The sequence below is a fragment of the Alexandromys fortis genome, unplaced genomic scaffold (assembly GCF_014885135.2).
Source record: "Alexandromys fortis isolate MF-2015 unplaced genomic scaffold, M_Fortis_MF-2015_v1.1 scaffold_29, whole genome shotgun sequence".
Lineage (NCBI taxonomy): Eukaryota > Metazoa > Chordata > Mammalia > Rodentia > Cricetidae > Alexandromys > Alexandromys fortis.
In genome coordinates this window covers 4583487-4605311 of record NW_026067891.1, presented here as the reverse complement: position 1 = coordinate 4605311, position 21825 = coordinate 4583487, and the positions used below count along the sequence as shown (strand labels likewise).

General features: G+C 47.0%; 1 protein-coding gene across 4 annotated transcripts in view; it reads left to right on the top strand.

Annotated features, from left to right (window-relative positions):
* Positions 1-21825, top strand: part of Abca3 (ATP binding cassette subfamily A member 3) — a 57072-nt gene that overhangs the window by 11992 nt on the left and 23255 nt on the right. For 3 of the 4 annotated variants that reach the window (XM_050166085.1, XM_050166160.1, XM_050166007.1), the window contains 12 exons: positions 1609-1776; positions 3027-3130; positions 3225-3489; positions 4992-5119; positions 6520-6685; positions 10947-11206; positions 12997-13113; positions 13368-13488; positions 14326-14499; positions 18108-18289; positions 20385-20528; positions 20954-21083. In XM_050166085.1, the coding sequence (XP_050022042.1) occupies positions 3077-3130; positions 3225-3489; positions 4992-5119; positions 6520-6685; positions 10947-11206; positions 12997-13113; positions 13368-13488; positions 14326-14499; positions 18108-18289; positions 20385-20528; positions 20954-21083 (1741 nt within the window). In that variant the 5' untranslated portion in view covers positions 1609-1776; positions 3027-3076. The remainder of the gene's footprint in view (positions 1-1608; positions 1777-3026; positions 3131-3224; positions 3490-4991; positions 5120-6519; positions 6686-10946; positions 11207-12996; positions 13114-13367; positions 13489-14325; positions 14500-18107; positions 18290-20384; positions 20529-20953; positions 21084-21825) is intronic. The other variant, XM_050166229.1, reaches the window with a different exon arrangement.

Sequence of the window (21825 nt, the reverse complement as noted above, 5' to 3'; positions counted from 1 at the left end):
ATACACACAGACAGAATATTGTATATATAACAAATAAATAAATATATATTTTTTAAAAAAATCCCATTTTAAATTAATTTGTGAAATTTCTCTACTACCTTTAATGCATGAATTTTGAATTTGTTTTAAGAAGGCAAGATATTTAGTGCCATTTAATATCTGTTTTAAAAAGGCAAGAATTTTAGTTTTTAAAATAAAGGGTTTTTTAGATTTTCCTCTCTTTTTTAAATTGTGTGTGTGTATCTGTGAGGGTATGTGCACTGGAGCACTGGAGCCCACGGAGGCCCCGGGTATTTGACCCTGTACTGGAGTCCAGAGTACATGCTGGGGACCGCACGCAGTCCTTAAGTCTCCAGGCCATCTCTCCAGCCCTGGAAAGATTCTTTATGGAAATATTTTAACAGTAAAAGAAAAAAAACAGGAATTTTTTTTTGTTTTGTTTTTGGGGGTTTGTTTGTTTCAAGACAGGGTTTCTCTGTGTAACCTTGGCTGTTCTGGAACATGCTTTGTAGACCAGGATGGCCTGGAGTTCATAGAGATCCATCTGCCCCTGCCTCCTGAGTGCTAGGATTAAAGACATGCGCCACCACTGCCCAGATAGGGTTTCTTTAAAACAAACAAACAAAACTCTTTTTAAAAAATATTTCATATGGTTTATTTAACTTTATTTTATTTGCATTGGTGTGAAGGTGTCAGATCGCCTGGAAATGGATCTTCAGACAGTTGTGAGCTGCCATGTGGGTGCTGAGAATTGAACCCAGGTCCTCTGGAAGGGCAGTCAGTGCTCTTAACTGCTGACCCATCTCCCCAGCCCCCGACCCCCCCCCACGAAAAAAAATTCTTTATCCCTTTTTTTTTTTTTTTTTTTGGTTTTTCGAGACAGGGTTTCTCTGTGGCTTTGGAGCCTGTCCTGGAACTAGCTCTGTAGACCAGGCTGGTCTCGAACTCACAGAGATCCACCTGCCTCTGCCTCCCGAGTGCTGGGATTAAAGGCGTGCACCACCACTGCCCGGCTATCCCATATATTTTTTAACTTTATTTTATTTGCATTGGTGTGAAGGTGTCAGATCGCTCTGGAACTGGACTTTTCAGGCAGTTGTGAGCTGCCATGTGGGTGCTGAGAATTGAACCCAGGTCCTCTGGAAGGGCAGTCAGTGCTCTTAACTGCTGACCCATCTCCCCAGCCCCCGACCCCCCCCCACGAAAAAAAATTCTTTATCCCTTTTTTTTTTTTTTTTTTTGGTTTTTCGAGACAGGGTTTCTCTGTGGCTTTGGAGCCTGTCCTGGAACTAGCTCTGTAGACCAGGCTGGTCTCGAACTCACAGAGATCCACCTGCCTCTGCCTCCCGAGTGCTGGGATTAAAGGCGTGCACCACCACTGCCCGGCTATCCCATATATTTTGTAATCTGCAGCTATTCATATTAGAAGCATGTTATCTTTTGATCATTAGTGAGTGACTCATGAATTATCAATATACCCTGTTTTGCCCTCATCTGACTAAGAGTTGGTGTTTGGTTAGTATTAGCCATGCCCATAGAGCTCATTAACTGAACTAAAGTCCCCACTGTGAGTCACCAAGGCTGGGAAGTGCTTTTCTCTGCTTGCAGCTCTCAGGAGCCCTGCTGCTCCCTTCCTTCCCTTCCTGGGGTCTTCACATCTGGACCTCCTGCGGGTCTTCACATCTGGACCTCCTTGCCTTCAATTGCTGAATGGGATCCTCCTGACTGGGCGTTGCCAGCCTTACCTGAACTTACTCGGACCACCTACTTTTCCAGGTTAGCAGCTCGATGTCTCTGCTTCTGGTAGCTGAAATGCAGTAAAATTTGTCTGAAGTTGACAGCCTTCATAAATGTTTTTGCTGTTGCCTGTGTTTGATAAACTCTCTGTAGACTTTTCCTCTGGTTGTGGGTACCAGAATTATGTTAGCTTTATGTTTAATGTAGGAGAGGTACTTTTAGGATGAATTTCTTATGTTTGGTATGATGGCATGTGTCTATAATTCTGTCAGGAGACTGAGACAGAAAATCACTATGAGTCAAAAGCAACCTAGGGCTACCTAGTGAGACCAGCCTGAGCTACAGAGAAAGACCCTCTCATAAGGGGAGTGTGAGGGAGAGAGGGGCCATGTGCAGTGAAACCTTGGGCTCCAGTATTTCTAATAGCAATAGGAAACACTGGCCTTAGATTCGAGATAGAATGACTGACTTACACACTCCTGACCCATTGGGCTCCTGGGTCAGCAAAGCCACTGAAGGCCCCAGTCCTAGGCCTCTGCTTTTCTCTTCCTCCTCACAGTCCTCTCAAGTCCTAAACACTACCTGTACCAGGACACTAAGTTGAGTTTTCTTTGTAGTTGATTTATGTAGTGCCCGTGTACACACATGGCATGGTACATGTGTGGGACTCAGTTCTCTCCTTCTGCCTTTACCTGTGTCCCAGTAACCCGGTGCTAAGCTTGGCTGCAAGCACTTCTACCTGCTAAACCCCCTCTCCAGCCTTGAATTTCCTTTTACTGATTCTACATTGGTTAAGGAAAAGGCATTATTTTGTGATTAGATGAGACATGCATGGTAACCAAAGCATTGGAACAATGATAAAGCACAGCAGCAGTCAGAGAGCACATAAAAAGCTCGTTGTTGGGTGGGCAAGAGCCCAGTGGGGAGAGCAGTTTGGCTCCAAACCTGAGGACCTGAGTTTGATCCTCCAGCCTTGCAAGAGAGAACAGACTCTGACAAGTTGTCCTCTGACCTCCACACATACACCATGGCACTTGGATGTGCGCACACGCATACACAAAAAAGTGAATAAATAGAATTAGTAAAGCATGTTGTTGAAAAAGATGGCAGTTGCCCCAAAGCATGTGCATTGTCTCTGGATATGGTGTGTCTGGAGCATCAGGATGGCATGCTTCCTTCCAAGGGAGTGTTTGGGATTAAGGTGGCAAAAAGGAAGGAGAGAAAATACGGAGGAAAAGAGCTTGTAGCAATTCCCAAGGTGACTGGCCTGTGCTTCCATGGCACTTTAGTTTTCCATCTTTGAGCCCTTGGTTGGTGTTGGCCCTGTGCCTGCAGGAAGATGGCAGTGCTGCGGCAGCTGGCGCTCCTACTCTGGAAGAACTATACTCTGAAGGTGAGTCCAGGCCCGAGGAAGGGTGGCCATCGTCCATTGGATGCTCAGGGAAAGCCCTCAAGGACGGTCTACAGGGTGGCCGTTTCTCTTGTAGAAGCGGAAAGTTCTAGTGACAGTCTTGGAACTGTTCCTGCCCCTGCTGTTTTCCGGGATCCTGATTTGGCTTCGCTTGAAAATTCAGTCAGAGAATGTGCCCAATGCCACAGTTTACCAAGGCCAGTCCATCCAGCAGCTGCCTCTGTTCTTCACATTCCATCCACCTGGCGGGAGCTGGGAGCTCGCCTTCATCCCTTCCCACAGTGATGCTGCCAGGACCATCACGGAGACCGTGCAAAGGGAGCTAGTGATCAGCATGAAAGGTGAGACCTGGGAGGGGCTTGTGGTTTGGGTCTTTGTGACAGTTTCCTGTGCCTCCTCCAGGGCACAGGAAAAGCTGAGTCCACACTCAGAAACTCATCATGTTGGCTAAATACCTTTATTAGTCCCTGGACTACCTTATCTCAGTACACAGTGAGGCTCAAGAGCCCGGCCTCCCCTCTGTCCAATGCTGAGGGGACCAATGAAGAAACGTGTGGTAGTTAGTGTTGGCCATATCTAGCTCCACGGTCGCACCTAGTGATCGCGAGCAGCTGGGTGGGCCCCAGTCCAGAAAAGCCGTTTGATTCTGAGAGAGCAGAGCACAGTTTGAGTACATGGTACCAACAACCTTCCTGGGGTGGGTTTCAGGGGACAGCTCTGAATTAAGTCACAGGAGGCCTGTGGAGGGAGCCACCCTGGTAATGTGTGCTAGCCTTCTTTTCTGTATCTTTGCTTTCAAGATAAAACTATTGTCCCTTTCCCTCTTCCTGTTGGCATAGACTGCCTATAGCTCGTTTCACCCCACCAAAGGATTACAACAAAGCTCTGTACTTAAAAGGAGGGTCAGGGGACAGAGGTCATTTGAGCAACTCCAATATTTAAAGCTTGCCATGCTGGTCATGGTGGCGCATGCCTTCAAATCCAGCACTTGAAAGGCAGAGGCAAGTGGATCTGTGAGTTCAAGGCCAGCCTGGTCTACAGAGTAAGTTCTAGGACAGTCAGAGTTACACAGAGAAACCCTGTCTTAAACAATAAATAAATGAGGCAAGCCGGGCGGTGGTGGCGCACGCCTTTAATCCCAGCACTCGGGAGGCAGAGGCAGGCGGATCTCTGTGAGTTCGAGACCAGCCTGGTCTATAAGAGCTAGTTCCAGGACAGGCTCCAAAACCATAGAGAAACCCTGTCTCGAAAAACCAAAAAAAAAAAAAAAAAAAAAAAAAACCCAAATAAATAAATGGGGCATTGCCTGCTCTTCCAAAGGTCCTGAGTTCAATTCCCAGCAACCACATGGTGGCTCACAACCATCTGTAATGAGGTAATGCGGTCTGGTGCCCTCTTCTGGCCTACAGGCATACACACAGACAGAGTATTGTATACATAATAAATAAATAAATATTTTTTAAAAAAACAATAAATAAATTAATAAAATAAGACTTGCCATGATTGGGGGAGTGAGTGGGGCTGTTGCCATAGACTGCAGCCCCTGGCCCTGTTTTGTTACAAGTTTCTGTGACTTGGCCCTGCTGCTGGCCTGGTATTCCAGCCCGATTCAGACTGCAGCAGGAAGACTAAGTGCTACCCAGGGCTTCTCTGACTGAGCAGTTCTACTGTCCGCAGCAGCCTAAATCTCTGCCAAGACAAAAGCCACTCTAGTCTTGAGGGTTCCCACAGCTTTTGACAGCCTTGTCAGTGTGCTGTCTTTTATCTGAAGTGTCCTGGCCTTCCCAGGCTTCTCAAGGAGAGGGATGATTAGGCAATGTGTGGTTTGCTGCTTTGTCCACAGTGCGTGGCTTTTCCTCTGAGAAGGACTTTGAGGACTACATTCGGTACGACAACTGCTCCTCCAACGTGTTGGCCGCTGTGGTATTTGAGCACACCTTCAACCACAGCAAGGACCCCCTGCCGCTGGCGGTGAGACTTTGATTCCCCTCCACACGCTTTGATTTCCCTACACACACACACACACACACACACACACACACACACACACACACACTGTGCTGAGCCTCATTTCCCCTCAGTACTCACTACACTTGCAAATAAGGATGCTTTTCCTCAACTGCCCCCTGCCTAAGAGTCAACCTTAAGCTGTCCCTGGGAACTGTGGTACTCAGTCCGTCTGAGGGAGCTTGGTGATGTTAACCTATAAGTCCAGGACAGTTTTTAAAAATCTACCAGCCCATGGACAGTCACTTAACTTTTGCATTTTATAAAAGGTTTCTGGGTCTCTTTGGATAAAAACCAACTAGAATAAGGAAGAACATAGGTGTTTTGGACTTAAATATAGCTTTAAAAAAATGAAGGAAGCTCTTTGCTTTCTAGACGGTTTTAGAACTGAGCAAACTGATGGGGCGATGGTGGCTTGGCCTTTAACCCCAGCACTCGGGAGGCAGAGGAAGGTGGATCTCTGTCAGTTTGAGGCAGCCTGGTCTACAAAGCAGGTTGTAGGGCAGCCAAGGCTACACAGAGAAACTCTGCCTCAGGAAAACAAAACTGAGCAACTCTCTCACACGATGGTGGTGCTCGGCCATTGAAAATGTGATAATGCTGGACATGGTGGTGCATGCCTTTAATTCCAGCACTTGAGAGACAGAGGCAGATGGATCTCCATGAGTTCAAGACCATCCTGGTCTACATAGTAAGTTCTAGGCCAGCCAGAGATACACAGTGAGACCCTGTCTAAAAAAGTATTTGTGTTGCTGAGTAACGGAAGAGAAGTGGCTACAACATCTGGCTACAACATCGCATAACTACTCGGTGTATCCCTGTGTCCCTGCTGGGAGGAATAATTGCCTCTGGGGCTGGAGAGAGAGCTCAGCAGTAAGAGCACTGGCTGCTCTTCTGGGGGACGCAGGTTGAATTCCCAGCACCCACATGACAACTTACAACTACAGTTCCAGGGGACGCAACACCCTCACACAGACATACATGCAGGCAAAACCCAGTGCACATTAAATAAAAATAAATAAATCATGAAAAAAAAGAATGTAGGTAGTGGCACAGGCCTTTAATCCCAGCACTTGGGAGGCAGAGACAGGTGGATCTCTTTGAGTTCAAGGCCAGCCTGGTCTACTGAGTGAGTTCCAAGACTGGCTCTGTAGCTACTAAGAAATCCTGTCTCGAGGAGAGAGAAAAAAGAATAAAGAATGTCTCCCTCTGATGTTTTGAGGCAGTTGGGGTAATTGCAGGGCAGGGCACGATAAGCTCCTGGTGACGCCATCCTAGTGAGGAAACACACCCTCGGGCACTCTGGCCTCTACTCTTCCAGATGAATCCTTCAGAATGGTTGATTTTCTCTTCTGTTTTCACAGGTAAAATACCACCTACGCTTCAGTTACACGCGAAGAAATTACATGTGGACGCAAACAGGAAATGTTTTCCTAAGAGAGAATGAAGGCTGGCACACCACTTCTCTTTTCCCACTTTTCCCAAGCCCAGGGCCAAGGGAACCATCATCACCTGATGGCGGTGAGCCAGGTGAGAGACACTTAGGGACCATAGTTCTAACCCCAGGTTGCTAACTCCTGATCACTCTAAGGAGTCCAAACCACCTCACCTTCTCTACAGAAAAAAATTGGGGGATTGGGGTGGTGAGACAGGGTTTCTCCATGTAGCCCTGGTTATCCGGGAGCTCACTTTGTAGGCCAGGCTGGCCTTGAACTCACAGAGATCTGCCTGCTTCTGCCTCCTGAATGCTGGGATTAAAGGCGTGTATCACCGCTGCCCAGCCAGGAAATTATTTTTATAAACTTCTCAATTGTGAAGGGAAAAACACTTAATAAAGCTGTCTCCTAAAGGTTAAGTCTAAGCCTTAGAAAGAGTAGCATCCCGCCCCCACTTCAGAAGACATGGGTCCTTGAGTGAAACATTCATCACTCTGGTTTTTGTGTCTTGTGTTTTTCGAGACAGGGTTTCTCTAGGTAGCCTTGGCTGTCCTGGAACTCACTCTATAGACCAGGCTGGCCTCGAACTCACAGAGATCCCCCTGCCTCTGCCTCCCATGTGCTGGAATTAAGGCATGTGCCACCACCACCCAGCTGTCACTCAGGTTTTTAAAAGCCTCATTTTAACCAACTTTTCAGGCTTGTTTTTTTGTATCCCTTCCCTGGCCTTCTCTGTGTTTGATTTTATAACATTTTGAAAGGCTGCAGGTTCTTGATTTAACTCAGTAACTTGCATAGAAGTTCATGTTGATTATTCCAGTTCCCTGTCTATGCATACTGTGGTCTGTGTGGTGGAGCTTTCTGTTGTTCATAGGTCTGTCTGTTCTGAAGCACAGGAACATCTTGGACCCCAGCTAGAGAGAGGTAAGAGGTGGCTCGGACCGATGATCCAGGGTGAAAAATAGCTCAGTCTGACCAAGACTGGCAGATGTCCAGAAGTTCTGGAGAACACTGTCTTCTGCAGGTCTCTCCAGGGAACAGGACTCAGAATGTACAGCTGGCAGGCAGGAGGCATCTGACGAGCAGCATTTAGAGACACCTCTCACTGGTTCTAGGACCCACCCTAAGGCTAACACTCTGGGTTGGGGTCTTAAATCTGGAAAATGAACTAAAATGAACAAGGAGCGATAGAGTGAGAGAGGTTCTACACCAGTGAGTAGACCTGGAGCTCAGGAGAAGCTGCAGCCAGCTACCACATCAGTTGCCATGTCAACCAGCTGGACACGCTGGCTGACAGATGCTACCGTGTAGCTCCTCAAGCCTGTCTTGTTTGTTTGTTTGTTTGTTTCTGTCTTGTTTCCTGAAAGCAGTAGAAAATATCTCTTTAAACCAGGGATGGTGGTACACACCTCGGATCCCAGTACTTGGGAGGCAGAGACAAGCAGATTTCTGAGTCGAGGTCAGCTTGATCTACATAGTAAGTTCCAGGACAACTAAGAGATCCTCTCTCAAAAACAAAACAAAACAAAAGCCTGGGGCTAAAGAGATGGCTCAGAGGTGAAAGCCCTGGGTGAATACCCAGCACCCACATGATGTCTGATAACTGTAGCTCCAGTGTCAGTGTCAGGGAATCCCATGTCCTCTGGCCTCTGCAGATACCGAGCAATCATGTGATGCACAGACAGGCGTGCAGGCAAAACATCCAAATACATAAAGTAATCTTTAAGAAAAAATTTTTTAAAAAAGTAAAAATTTAAATCTTAGAGGAAAGGCTGACAGATATCAATGAGTGCAAACTCAAAAAATTGCCCCCAGAAGAAAAAGCCCAATCACTAATAGAAGACTCGGAAAAATGTCTGCAGCAGTTGACAAAGGGAAAATGTCAGCCAGACGTGGTTGTTCAAACCCTTGAAAGACTTCCCCGAGTTGTTTAGGAGTTTATAAAAGCTGCAAAAGTAGGTAGGAAGGTTACAACATTGGTGCCAGGCAGGTCAGTTCTAATCTCACTTTTGTCCCAGATGTCCATGCCTCAGACTCACTGACGGCATCCTGATAAGTATATGTCCCCAGGGGTGATGAGATGGCTAAAGTTAAGAGCGCTGACTGTTCTTCCAGAAGACCCATATTTGATTCCCAGTACCCACATGGCAGCTAACAACCTTATGTAACTCCTGTTTCAGTTGACCAGGCATGTTACGTGGTACATAAACATATATCTCCCAAATACCCATTCTCATTAAAAAAAAATTAAATGAAAGGCTGTGCCCAGAATACTCTGAAAGAACAAGATAACCCACAACATTCCTCCAGTGGGAAAGTGGTAGATTACAAAGTGATGGCTTCATGCCTTAGACCAGTGGTTCTCAACCTTCCTGGTGCTGCATCCCTTTAATACGGTTCCTCATGTGGTGACCCCAACCATAAAATTACTTCATTGCTACTCATAACTGTAATTTTGCTACTGCTAATGAATCACAGTGTAAATATCTGATATTCGAGATATCTGACATGTGACCCCAACAGAGTGGCTGCGGACCGTGAAGAACCACTGCTTACACTGTCAAGTCCCCACAAAGTTGTAATGATAAAAATGGCTGCATCACTTGATAGTCTCCTGAGGAAACAATGCGCCAGCAAGTAGCAGGCAGTTATATGTGAGGAAAACCGTACTGTCGTTGTGACTAGGCTTGACTTGGAAGACAAAGTTTATGGTGTCCCATCCTCACCTGAACCCCTCACCAGCTCTGTGGCTTCCTGGGCCTGTCTGTCTCTCCAGTGAGGACAGCATTTGCTGCTGTGAAGTGTCCTTGTAATGATGGGAATTATTGCTCCACCAGCACTGGCCTTGACACTTACCAGTGACATTACGGTCATAAAACCAGAGAAAGAAGAATGGCAGCCCTTGGTAACCTGTGCCATGGGCATGGTTAGTGTAATCTTTGCAGCTCCGAGGGAAAGGGATCCTGGCAGTCGGGAGCCAAGGAATCCTAGTGCTACAGCTCAGGGGGAGAAGTATTCTGGTAGTTGGGGGCCAGGGAATACTGAGTGTTACAGCTCAGGTGGGAGAATATTCTGGCAATTGGGAGCCAGGAAATAGTAAGGTCACAGTAAGCATAGCAGCTGACAGCCCTGCTCTAGGGAAGGTTTCCCCAATGTAACAGCTCTGCTCCAGCAGGAGAGGGCTTCCCCATTGGAGTTGTTACAAAGCTCTGGAGCATAAGAGCATAACAGCTTTGCTCTGCTAGGGGAAGGGCTTCCCCAGTGAAAGACTGCCATTACACAGTCCTGCTCCTCTCACTCCCTCTCAGCTCAGACAAAAGGTCTTCACCCACCCTCATTCAAGAGATTTACCCGGAGGGAAGAATTCAGGAGAGTGTCTGCCTCTGTCAGGGTGGAAAAGGGGCAGCCACAAACTGAACAACCACAGGGCTTATGTAGGACTTCTTAGGGGTGGAGTTTTTCCAGGGAGATTTTCAGAGTGGGACTTAGTCAGATTTCAGTCCCTTGAGCTCAAATCTGGTTGGTTTTCAGGGGCAGATTTGGCTCTGGTTTCAGAGACAAACTAGGTTTCTTTCACTGGCCCTTTCTAGCCTTTCTGGCTCTTGTTTTGGGACCAGGGCATATTTCTTTCACTGTCTCTGGCTTTAGGGCCAAAGTTTGTATCTTTGACCCTGGTTTCAGAATCAGGTGTATTTCTTTGGTTCTGGCTTCAGGGCTAAAGCGTGTTTCTTTCACTGTCTCTGGTTCTAGGGCCAGGGTGGGTTTCTTTGGCTGGCCCTTTCCCCGTACAGTTCGCATGTACATGGTAGGCTTTTATGAAGGTTCTGGTGATCCAAACCCAGATTCTCTTTTTTGGGGGGGGGGGGGTGGTTTCAGGACAGAGTTTCTCTGTAGCTTTGAAGCTTGTCCTGGAACTAGCTCTTGTAGACCAGGCTGACCTCAAACTGACAGAGATCTACTTGCCTCTGCCTCCCAAGTACTGGGATTAAAAGCACGTGCCACCACGGCCCAGCTCAGGTTCTCACACTTATGTAACAAGTGCTCTCACCTACTAAACTATCTCCCTAGTCCCATATTAAGCTATTTTTAAACTATAATCATGTTTGTGATTATGTGTGGGTTGTGTTAGTTATGAAGCAGAAGTATCACCTGGCAATATGTGACAAACATTCTCTTTTCCCTGGGAATCTCTGAATGGTGTTGGATGCTGTTAGTGGTCCGCAGAGTGGGGTATCAGTTACCCTTTGCCTCCTTGGCCCTACCACTGTGGACCCAGAAAAGTCCTGTCTGTTCAAAGCGCATCCCTCTCTAGTGAGCAGCGCCATGACACAGCGTTCCTCTGTTTTTGGACTCAGGGTACATCCGTGAGGGCTTCCTGGCAGTGCAACATGCTGTAGACAAAGCCATCATGCATTACCATGCCAACGCCTCTGCGCACCAGCTGTTCCAGAAGCTCAGTGTGATCACCAAGAGGTTCCCGTTCCCACCGTACATCTCTGACCCATTCCTCATCGCCATCCAGTACCAGCTTCCTCTGCTGCTCATGCTGAGCTTCACCTACACCTCCCTCAGCATCATCCGGGCAGTGGTGCAGGAGAAAGAGAAAAAGCTGAAGGTAACCCTCTGTGTGCGACAGGTCGGTTTGAGAATGGCACAGCCTCAGTGGTGGGTCCAGAGACTCCTCGGAAGAGTTGGCCTGTCTCAAGGCTGCTGCTGTCTTGGATGCAGTGTAGACAGCCTATGGTCCAAGCTCTTTGAAATGCTGAGATTCTGAGTGTGGGCATGCCCTCTGCCTGTAATCTCCATGCAGCACTAAAGGAGGTTTTGTTTGTTTTGGGTTTTAGTTTGTTGTTTAGTTTGGCTTGGATGTTGTTGTTTTGTTTTGTTTTTGTTTTTGAGATAGAGTTTCTCTGGCTGTCCTGGAACTCACTCTGTAGTCCAGAATAGTTAGCCTCGAACTCACAGATCCACCTGCCTCTTCTTCCTGAGTGCTGGGATTAAAAGTGTGTATCACACCTCTTTTTCTTTCCCTTTCTTTTCTTTTAATTGTTACATTATCTTTATAACTTTTTGTTTTTTTATTTCAAAAAAGTTCCTTTCATATATTTTGATAATATTTCCCCATTACCTGACCTCTCAAAGGCCCTCCTGGTGTTTTTGTTTTGTTCTGTTTGGTTTTGCTTCTGTTGTCAGTGTTGAAATGGAGCTCAGGGTCTCAAGAATGTAAACACTCTACCACTGAGCCACACTGCCAGCCAAGAGCTCCGCCTCTGTGCAGCTTTAGATTCCCAGAACCCATAGACAGCATTGGTCAGTGGAGGAACTGCTCCCAACGGCTTGATAAACAGGCCAGAATGAAAGACCTGGTCAGAGCTGCTGCAGGTCACCTTATCCTATTCTTCACAGAGACAGGATGCACCTTTCCCTGAAAGGGTTTTGGGGTTCTCCTTCAAAGTGGGAAGGCAAATGAGCAGATGCCTAGGTCTTTTAATGTGTGTCCTTGGCCACAAACTGACAGCCAGGAGGCTGCTGTCAGTGTGGTCAGTGGCCTACAGAGTCTGCCAACCTTAGGAGGGAACTAGACTGGGTGACTCTGGATCTTAATGCCAGCTGACACTCCTGGCTTCTCAGAATCAGCTCAAGTAATAAGACGTGGGAGTGTCCCTTGGGAGTGTTGGGTGCCCCACGCATACAGGACATCCCTGCAGACTTGGGAGCATCCCTTGGGAGTGTGGGGTACTCCACGGCATACAAGGCATTCCTGCAGACTTGGGAGCATCCCTTGGGAGTATGGGGTGCCCCACGGCATACAGGACATCCATGCAGACTTGGGAGCGTCCCTTGGGAGTGTGGGGTGCTCCACGGCATACAAGGCATCCCTGAGGGACACAGAGAATTCACCAGCTTAACATCTATTGGGTACCTGTGTTACGCCTGAATGAGGCACAAGCAGAGAAGGGGGTTTCCTGGCATGACAGAACTTAGTGGGCCCAATGGTCTTAGCTCTTAAGACGCAGAACCGACCAGGCCACATTGCGTGGTGGGCTAGGGAGTAGGGCCGACCATCGTGACTTAGGAAAGGGCAGTTAATGCTGATTTGACTGTCGGGTAGCCTCCCAGATAGGTGTATGTAACATGATGAAATGCAGAAAAGAGCTAGATTCTCACCACAGGGATAAGAACTGTTGGACAGGAACTCGCATGACAGACCACAGCCTTCTCTTTCCCCTCACGTGTGCTGGGTAATTCCTGCCTATGCGTACAGCACAGGTGTGCTGGTCTGCCCCCTGGTCTATAGATGGCACTGTGTTTTTATAAGCAGACTGGCACACACGGGACTGTGGGGGAAAGCTGCTAGCGTGCAGACAGGAAAACAGCATGTGTGATGCCGTTTCCCGTCCACAGGAGTACATGCGCATGATGGGGCTCAGCAGCTGGCTGCACTGGAGTGCGTGGTTCCTCATGTTCTTCCTGTTCTTCCTCATCATGGTCTCTTTCATGACCCTGCTGTTCTGTGTCAAAGTAAGTGTGTCTTCTGTGAGGACTTTGGCAAGAAGAAGGGAGGGTGCAGAGATCCCAGCACTTAGGCCATAGAACATTCATGGCCACTGACCCCAGGGCAAGTCTTTCCCCTGCTGGGGAAATGAAGCAGGGCTTCCCACTGGCTGAGACAAGGATCCCTTCCCATCCAGCAGTGTCCCTGAGACCTGGAAATTCAGGCCCCTCCTTGTTCATTTCTGCCTTCCCTGCCTCCCCTGCCACTCTGGCTTCTACAGGTGAAGAAGGACATAGCAGTCCTTTCGAACAGTGACCCCTCCCTGGTGCTGCTCTTCCTGCTCTGTTTTGCAATCTCCTCCATCTCCTTCAGCTTCATGGTCAGTACCTTCTTCAGTAAAGGTGAGTCCCGTTGTTCCCCTTAGTCCAGAGGACTGAAGTCATGCAGGTCTAGGGAAACAAGGGGGGTTATGCATGGTCACAGGGTCAAAGGGATGTTTTTTGATGACCCCAAGGCTGAGTTTGAGAGGAAGACAGAAAGGAATACAATAAAGGCCATAGCAGAGCCTCCTAGAATCCCCCAGGAAGGAGCCAGGTGATGGGTAGAGGGCAGAGAGCATGCGCTGTGGGCCAGAGAAGAGCGGCAGGATATTACAGGGAAAGGTCGGCAGAAGGCAAGTGTAACTGTGTGGACTGCTGAGATACTAGCAATAAAAGCTTTGCCTGCCTGTGCACTCAAGTCGTTTCTGCTCTCTGAATTTTGTGTTCTACTTCTTGTCATTTTGTGCTTATGTTTTCTTCCTTGTTGACTTCTGTTGGACAGAGAGAGTTTACAATAGTTTTTGGCTGTCTGATGGCTTGTAATATACAAACTACATGTTTCCTAGTAATTATTCTTAGTTTTAAGCTTAAATGCTTTTAAATTTTTCCAAAAAATGAGTATGTCTCACTCAGGTCAGTGCATACCACACTGTGAATTCCCAAGCTCCCTATTAAGTCATTTTATTGTTTTTTAAAAAAATATGCAAAATAGTAGCTTGGTTGCTATTTTACATTCAAGCTGTTGCCAGCGTGTTTTATGTGTACACATTTTTGTGTGTGTGTTGCTGCAGGTGGGCAAAGAGCTGCATGAGGGGCTAATACTGCAGAAGATGCTGTAGTCCCCGTGCTGGGCTTTGGGTGGGGTGGGGTAGAAGTCTCCTAGCAAGTTTATGGCACCCATGCTCCTTCTCACCACAGCCAACATAGCAGCTGCCGTGGGTGGCTTCCTGTACTACTTCACCTTCATCCCCTACTTTTTCGTGGCTCCTCGGTACAACTGGATGACCCTGAGCCAAAAGCTTTTATCCTGTCTCCTATCTAATGTTGCCATGGCAATGGGAGCCCAGCTCATAGGAAAATTTGAAGCCAAAGGTAAGTCTTGTCCTCAAAAGTCGTCAAGTCATGCCTTCCTGATTCTTGCAGCTTCGTAAGAAGCATCTTGCCAAAAGTGTTTCTAACAGACTCACATCAGGTGGAAAGCAAACTGATTGGAGCACCTGAGCTAGGGTGTTTAGCTTGGCCCTAGACTAACGGGGAAGTAGCTCAGATAAGGCCACTAGGAGCCAAACACAACACGAGAGGTGTCGGTCACCCCACCTGCTCTGTCCAGTGACTAGATTTTACCAATTAGCTAGCAAATACTCTTAATCCGTCTCACCATTCCCTTTAGAAACTTTTTTACTACATTTTTTATTGTGAACATGTGTGCACACAGGAGCATCCGTGTGCCCCAGGGCATGTGTGGTGGTCAGCAGACAGCTGTTGGGAGTCATTCTCTCCCTTCACGCATGAGGCCCTTCTGGTCAGGTGTGTTTGTGTTGCTGTCACAGAGCACCCGAGGCTGGTAATGTGTGAAACAGTAGCTTAGTTCTACAGCTCTGGAGGCTGGGAGGTCTGGAGATGGGACACCTGTTTCCAAGACGGCATCATGGATGTAGTTTCTCACAGAGCAGGAGACCGAAAGGGAAAACCATTCCTTACGACCTTTTCATGACAGCTGTGGTCCTTTTGCTGTTTGTTTTGTTTTGTTTTGTGTTTGGGGGGGGGTTTTTTGTTTGTTCATTTTTGGTTTTTCATAATAGGGCTTTTCTTTAATCCCAGCACTCAGGAGGCAGAGGCAGGGGGACTCACAGAGATGAGTTTGAGGTCAGCCTGGTCTACAGATTGAGTTCCAGGACAGCCAATGCTGTTTCACAGAGAAATCCTGTCTCAAACAACAACAACAACAACAAAGACAGGGTTTCTCTGTGTAGTCCTGGCTATCCTGGAATTCTCTTTATAGACCAGGCTGGCCTCAAACTCACAGAGATTCGCATGCCTCTGCCTCCCAAGTGCTGGGGTTAAAGATGTGTGCCACCACCGCCCAGCAGCTTTGGTTGGTTTATGAGGGCTGTCTCTCACACTGTTAACTGGAAACAGATGAATATAAGGCCATGTATTCAAACCATACTGAGCGAGGCAATCCTAGCACTAAGGAAGTCACAGCCAGGAAACATAGTGAGTTCCATACATGGGCTAGAGTGAAATTCTGTCTTATAAAATAAAACAAGCAAACAAACATGAACAAAACAACTACCTTTTATGAGGGCCTGGGTTGTTGCCTAGCACTGAATAAAGCCAGACATGGCGGTGCTTTATGTCTGTAATCTCAGCACCAAGAAGGTGGGGGGGCAGGGAGTTCAAGAGGTCAAAACAGAACACCTGTGTTTCTATCATTAGTAGCCTATTGATAGAGTGTAGACGTTGTAAAATAGCAGAAACTTCCAAGGCCTCTAGTACTTTTTAAAAAGACTTTTTACAGAACCGGGCAGTGGTGGTGCACACCTTTAATCCCAGCACTCGGGAGACAGAGGCAGGTGGATCTCTGTGAGTTCGAGGCCAACCTTGAATTCTCTACAAGAGCTAGTGCCAGGACAGGCTCCAAAGCTACAGAGAAACCCTGTCTCAAAAAAAAAAAAAAAAAAAAAGCCTTTTACAGGGTAGAAGAAATGGCTCATTATTTAAGAGCACCTACTGAACTTTCAGAGGATCGGGGTTCACTCCCAACACCCACATCAGGCAGCTCACAACTGTCTAACTCCAGGTACAGGCGATCTGACATCTCTGACCTCCTCTGGCACCTGAACTCACACACATACCCACATGCAACCACAAACATCTACCTACACATAATTTAAAAATAATAAAAATATGGGACTGGAGAGATAGCTCAGAGATTAAGAGCACTGGTTGCTCTTTCAGAGGTCCTGAGTTCAATTCCCAGCAACCACATGGTGGTTCACAACCATCTGTAATGAGATAAGGTATTCTGGCATGCATGCAGGTAGAAGACTGTATACATAATAAATAAATAAAATGTTTTTTAAAAATAATAAAAATAAATCTTTTTAAAAATAAAAGACCATTTCCAAAGAGGAATCTCAATCTATGACACCTTTTTTTCAAAGTTGTGTAGTGACTTTTCTTTTTTAATTAATTAATTAATGTATTTATTTTACATCCTGACTACAGTTTCCCCTCCCTCCTCTCCTTCCAGTACTTCCCCACCACCTCCCCTCTGCTGCCCCCCCATCCACTTCTCCTCCTCAAATTCTATTCAGAAAAGGTCAGGCCTCTCATAATATCAACAAAACAGTAAGACTAAAAACCTCCCCTTGTATTAAGACTGGGCAAGGCAATCCAGTATGAGGGAAAAGGTCCCAAAAGCCAGTAAAAGAGTCAGAGACAGCACCTGTCCTCACTGTTAAGAGTCCCACAAGAACCAAGCTAAGCAACTGTCACATATATGCATGTGACTTTCCTTAAAACAGACAACTCTGTAGCTGTTTGAGGGTACATATTCACCAAAGCTGTGGAGCAAACATTTCATCCAGAGTCCTCTGGCCAACGGAAGACTGTCAGATGCTTAGGTCCAGGCTTTCAGGGCTATGACACTGATGTGCCTTGTAGCTCCTCACCGATGAGCTTTGTAGAGCTTCGTAATAGTCCTAAGTTTTCTCAGTTTTATTGGTTCACACCGACCTAACTCCAGATCTCATGTGTGCATATACATATGCATATATGTACGTGTATGTAAACATGTAACCAATGAAATGCAAAGTTTATGAGCTTTTAAAAATTTAAGAGATAGCCACGCGCCGGGAGATGGTGGCGCACGCCTTTAATCCCAGCACTCGGGAGGCAGAGGCAGGCGGATCTCTGTGAGTTCGAGACCAGCCTGGTCTACAGAGCTAGTTCCAGGACAGGCTCCAAAGCCACAGAGAAACCCTGTCTCGAAAAACAAAACAAGACAAAACAAAAAGAGAGAGAGAGAGAGAGAGAGAGAGAGAGAGAGAGAGAGAGAGAGAGAGAGAGCCACGCAATGGCGGCACACGCCTTTAATCCCAGCATTTCGGAAGCAGAGTTAGGCAAATCTCTGAGTTCAAGGCCAGCCTTGTCTACGTAGTGAGTTCCAGGACAGCCAGGGATATACAGAGAAACCCATACAGAGAAACCCTATCTTGAAAATCTAAAAAAATAAAAAATAAAAAATTTTAAAAACTAAAAATGTCATTGGAGAGAGTTGCCTGCATTTGCTTCTGTGCACTCCATGCATGCATTACCTGCAGAGGCCAGAAGAGGGAGTTGGATACCCTGGAACTGGAATTACAGAGGGTGGTTAGTCACCAAAATGGTGCTAGGCATCACAGCCAGGTCCTCTGGAAGAAGTACCATTGCTCTTCACTTCTGAGCCATCTCCTTAGCTCAAGTTCATGAGCTTTTGATAGTATTCCAATTTACTAATTTTTTTTTTAATTTACTGCTGTTTTCAAGACTTGAAGAAAAGTTGTCTAGGGGTGGGATGTGGCTCAGCTGGTTGTGTCTACCTAGGGTTCAGTCCCTAACTCAGCATAAGCTGAGTGTGGTGGTGCACACTTGTAATACCAGCACGTGGGAGGTGTAGCCAGGACAGTTATGGACTACTCCTGGTGCATCCTCAGGCACTGGCATCCAGTGGCGTGACCTCCTGAACCCTGTCAACGTGGATGACGATTTCTGCTTTGGACAAGTGCTGGGGATGCTGCTGCTGGACTCGGTGCTCTACGGCCTGGTGACCTGGTACGTGGAGGCTGTCTTCCCAGGCCAGTTTGGCGTGCCCCAGCCCTGGTACTTCTTCCTTATGGTGAGTGCTGATGCCCTGTTCTTTAAGCAGGTCACTTCTTTGGGGGACAGAGGTGTCCCCAGCACTCACACGGGACCCCTTCCAGTTCCAGTGCATGACACCTGTGTAGGGCTGGCTTAGGAAACTCTGACCTGTGCATTTCTGTCCTGAGGGCCCTTAAGATTTGTTCATAGGATAAAGACAGACTTCATTCCCCGGGGTCTGAGATGCAGGCTCACGGAGACTGATGCACACAGCCGCTGGTACCCCCAAATGCACTTCCTTGTTCATGAAAAATCTTTTAATTTTTAGAAATAATGCCAAGGATTAAGCCCAGGACCTCGCCTATAAACACCGAGGTCTGTCCCCAGCATAAAAACAAACAGCTTACTGTTCTGCCTATAAAACAATGAAGCTTTTTTGTGGGGATGGGAACCACACTTTTGAAATCGATAGCACTTCCCACTACTAGAAAGGAGCATTGCTGATGCCTGGTTGTGCCTGTGTAATGCTTTTCTCATTGACAAACACCTAATAAAAGCATCTTAAGGAAAGATGGTTTTATTCTGGCTACAGTTTGGGGCAGGGAGGATACATTCTATTGGGGGCTGGAGAGATGGCTCCGTGATTAAGAGCACTGCCTGCTCTTCCAAAGGTCCTGAAGTTCAGCGTTGCCAGGGCATAAATTTCATTCATTTTCAGGGAAGACATGGCAGCAGGAACACAATGTCACACAGCATCTCTATTCAGGAAGTAGATACACTGAATGCAGGTGCTCCGTTCATTTTCTCCTTTCCCTTCAGTCATGAATGAACGATGAAACCTATGTATAATGTGAGTCTTCACACTCGCTCACAGACACGCCCAGAAGGTTGTCTCCTGTGTGATTCTAGACGCTGTTGGGTTGACAGTACTAGCCTTCATGGCCTTTGCACACTTGTCCTGTGCACTTCCTGCCTGGCCCCTGCAGACAATTTGCTTGATAAAAGTGGACCATATTATCAACCAGACATGAAATGTGCTTTTTATTATTATATCAGTGTTTGTTATTTTGAATGCATATGCCTGAGCATCTATTTATAGTTCTTGGACTTTTATCTAGCCATATTTATAAGTGTATTGTTAGTTTAGAAGCATATTTCTACTTAAATATATAGCGTTTTTATGAGTGAACTTCATTTGTAGTGGTGATGTAGTATCCCCAGGTCAGGGTTCACCATCATACACTAGCAACTTCCAATTGATAATTAGGTCCAGTTCTTTTCAATTTTTTTTGATTCAGCAAGTATTTGTCAAGTGTCAGCTATTGTATTCCATCAAATGCAAGGTGACACCTGTTGTTAAAGAAGACAGACATTATTATTCTTTTTTTAGTTTTTCAAGACAGAGTTTTTCTCTGTAACTTTGGAGTCTATCCTAGAACTTACTCTGTAGACCAGGCTGGCCTGGAACTCACTGAGATCCTCTTGCCTCTGCCTCTGCCTCCTGAGTGCTGGTATTAAAGGTGTACACCACCACCACCCGGCCATAGCTATGGAGGGAAAATGCCATTGAATTATGGGCTTTTGTTATGTGAAATGCATTCTGACTTCACAGCCACTTTCCATACGAGATGTGTCTGGTACTGGTGCCATGTGCCCATCAGAACTGAGGACAGAACTAACAGATCCTCAGCAGACATCACATCCTCTCGTCCCCCACACCCTCTCCTCCATCCACAGGGAGCTTGTCACTGCTGAACAGAGAGGGCAGAGATACAACCCTGTTCCTCTTAGGCTCTGATAGTGCTCTGGACAGGGCTGCTCAGTGATGTCTCTTCATAACGATGACAAATTCCCTTTTCTTTGTTAAATCTGAATTTCACAACAATCCACTCATGTTCCCATTTACCAGATTAGGAAGGCGAGAAATAGAGCTTTCCCAGGTATAGTCAAATCAGAAAACATGCAGGGACTCAGTATAAAGATGGTGTTGTCTCCTCAGCCATACACCCTGTGAAGGTGCAGTGAAGTCACGTTGTTGCACATCTTTAGTGTGTCGATGGTAGTTACTTTGTTGCTCACGAATAAAATGAACTGACACTAATGACTCTGATACCCACATGCCTGTATCCCAGCCCTCCTACTGGTGCGGGAACCCAAGGACTGTCGTAGGGAAAGAAGAAGAAGTCAGTGACCCCGAAAAGGCTCTCAGAACTGAGTACTTTGAAGCCGAGCCGGAGGACCTGGTAGCTGGGATCAAAATCAAGCATCTGTCTAAGGTGAGGCCTTGAAGGCAGACTAGTCAGCTAGAGATGCTCTCTCCAGGCCTTGCTCCCTCCAGATATCCTAAACACCTAAAAGAGGAGGATGGGATCCCCGCAGCTGCTCTTGACCCACACTCCAGGGCACAGACCATCCCTCCACATCTGGCCCCAGGTTGGCTAGCGTTGTGGTGTTGTGGCATTGTGACCATCTAGTCCTGGGTGTTCCTTGCACTAGCTACTCAGTACACTGGCTACACTGGATGCACAGTAACAAGAAGGAAGTCATGTAGGGACTAACAGAGGCATGTAGCCTCACCCCACAATTCTGTTCTGGGTGTTGATTCATGGTGCCTGCTTCAGTGTCCTGAGATACTAGGCCTAAAGGGAAAGAAGACCCTGAGAGCCACAGGAAGTCAGGCAGCTCTCTGCCTTACCTACAGGTGTTCCAAGTGGGTAATAAGGACAAGGTGGGCATCAGAGACCTGAACCTGAACCTGTATGAAGGACAGATAACAGTCCTACTGGGCCACAACGGTGCTGGCAAGACCACGGCCATGTCCATGCTAACAGGTGAGAGGTAGCTCCATGTCCATCTATGACAGACAGGCCCTTCCCCTCTGGCTACTTCCCATCAGCCATGGATTTTTCTCATATGACTTTCATTCATACCCAATTAAGTTTTAGGCCCATGGCCCAGAGGAACATACGGGAGCCTTTAAATGGTTCCCACCCTGCTCTCAGCCTGTCTATGAATGCCCAAACCTGGTGGGGTCAGTAAAGACAAATACAACTAATTCTCCAGCCACACAGGACTGTAGAGAGCTGTGCTGGGCTAGGGATGTGCATCCGTGTGGAGTGATTGTCTGGCATTCATTGGGCCCTACGTTCAGTCCCAGTACCCATGGGAAAGAGTAAGGGATACGACGAGGAAAGGAGGGGACTCTTCATCCCCTGTGGAACTATTCCTCATCTTCCTGAAGCACTGAGGTGCTGGTCAGTAGCACACACCTTGACATTGAGAGTGGGGCTTGTGATAGTGCTGGAGCCAATATCTGCACACACTTGTGTGCATGAGAGTGAGTTTCTTGTTTATGACAGAGTGGTGTGCCCTGCAACAGAGCTTGAGGTCCCATCCTTCATCTCCCACTGCTCTGCCAGACAGAGCCTTACGTAGCTGAGTGCAGGGGTCCAGTACTGTCTTCTGGATACGGTCCTCAGTAGAATGGGGGCAGTGAGTTAGGCGAGTCAGGAGGTCATTGTACCTTGCACAAGTGAACAAGATTTTCACGATGAACTTGGGGGTCTTTGATTT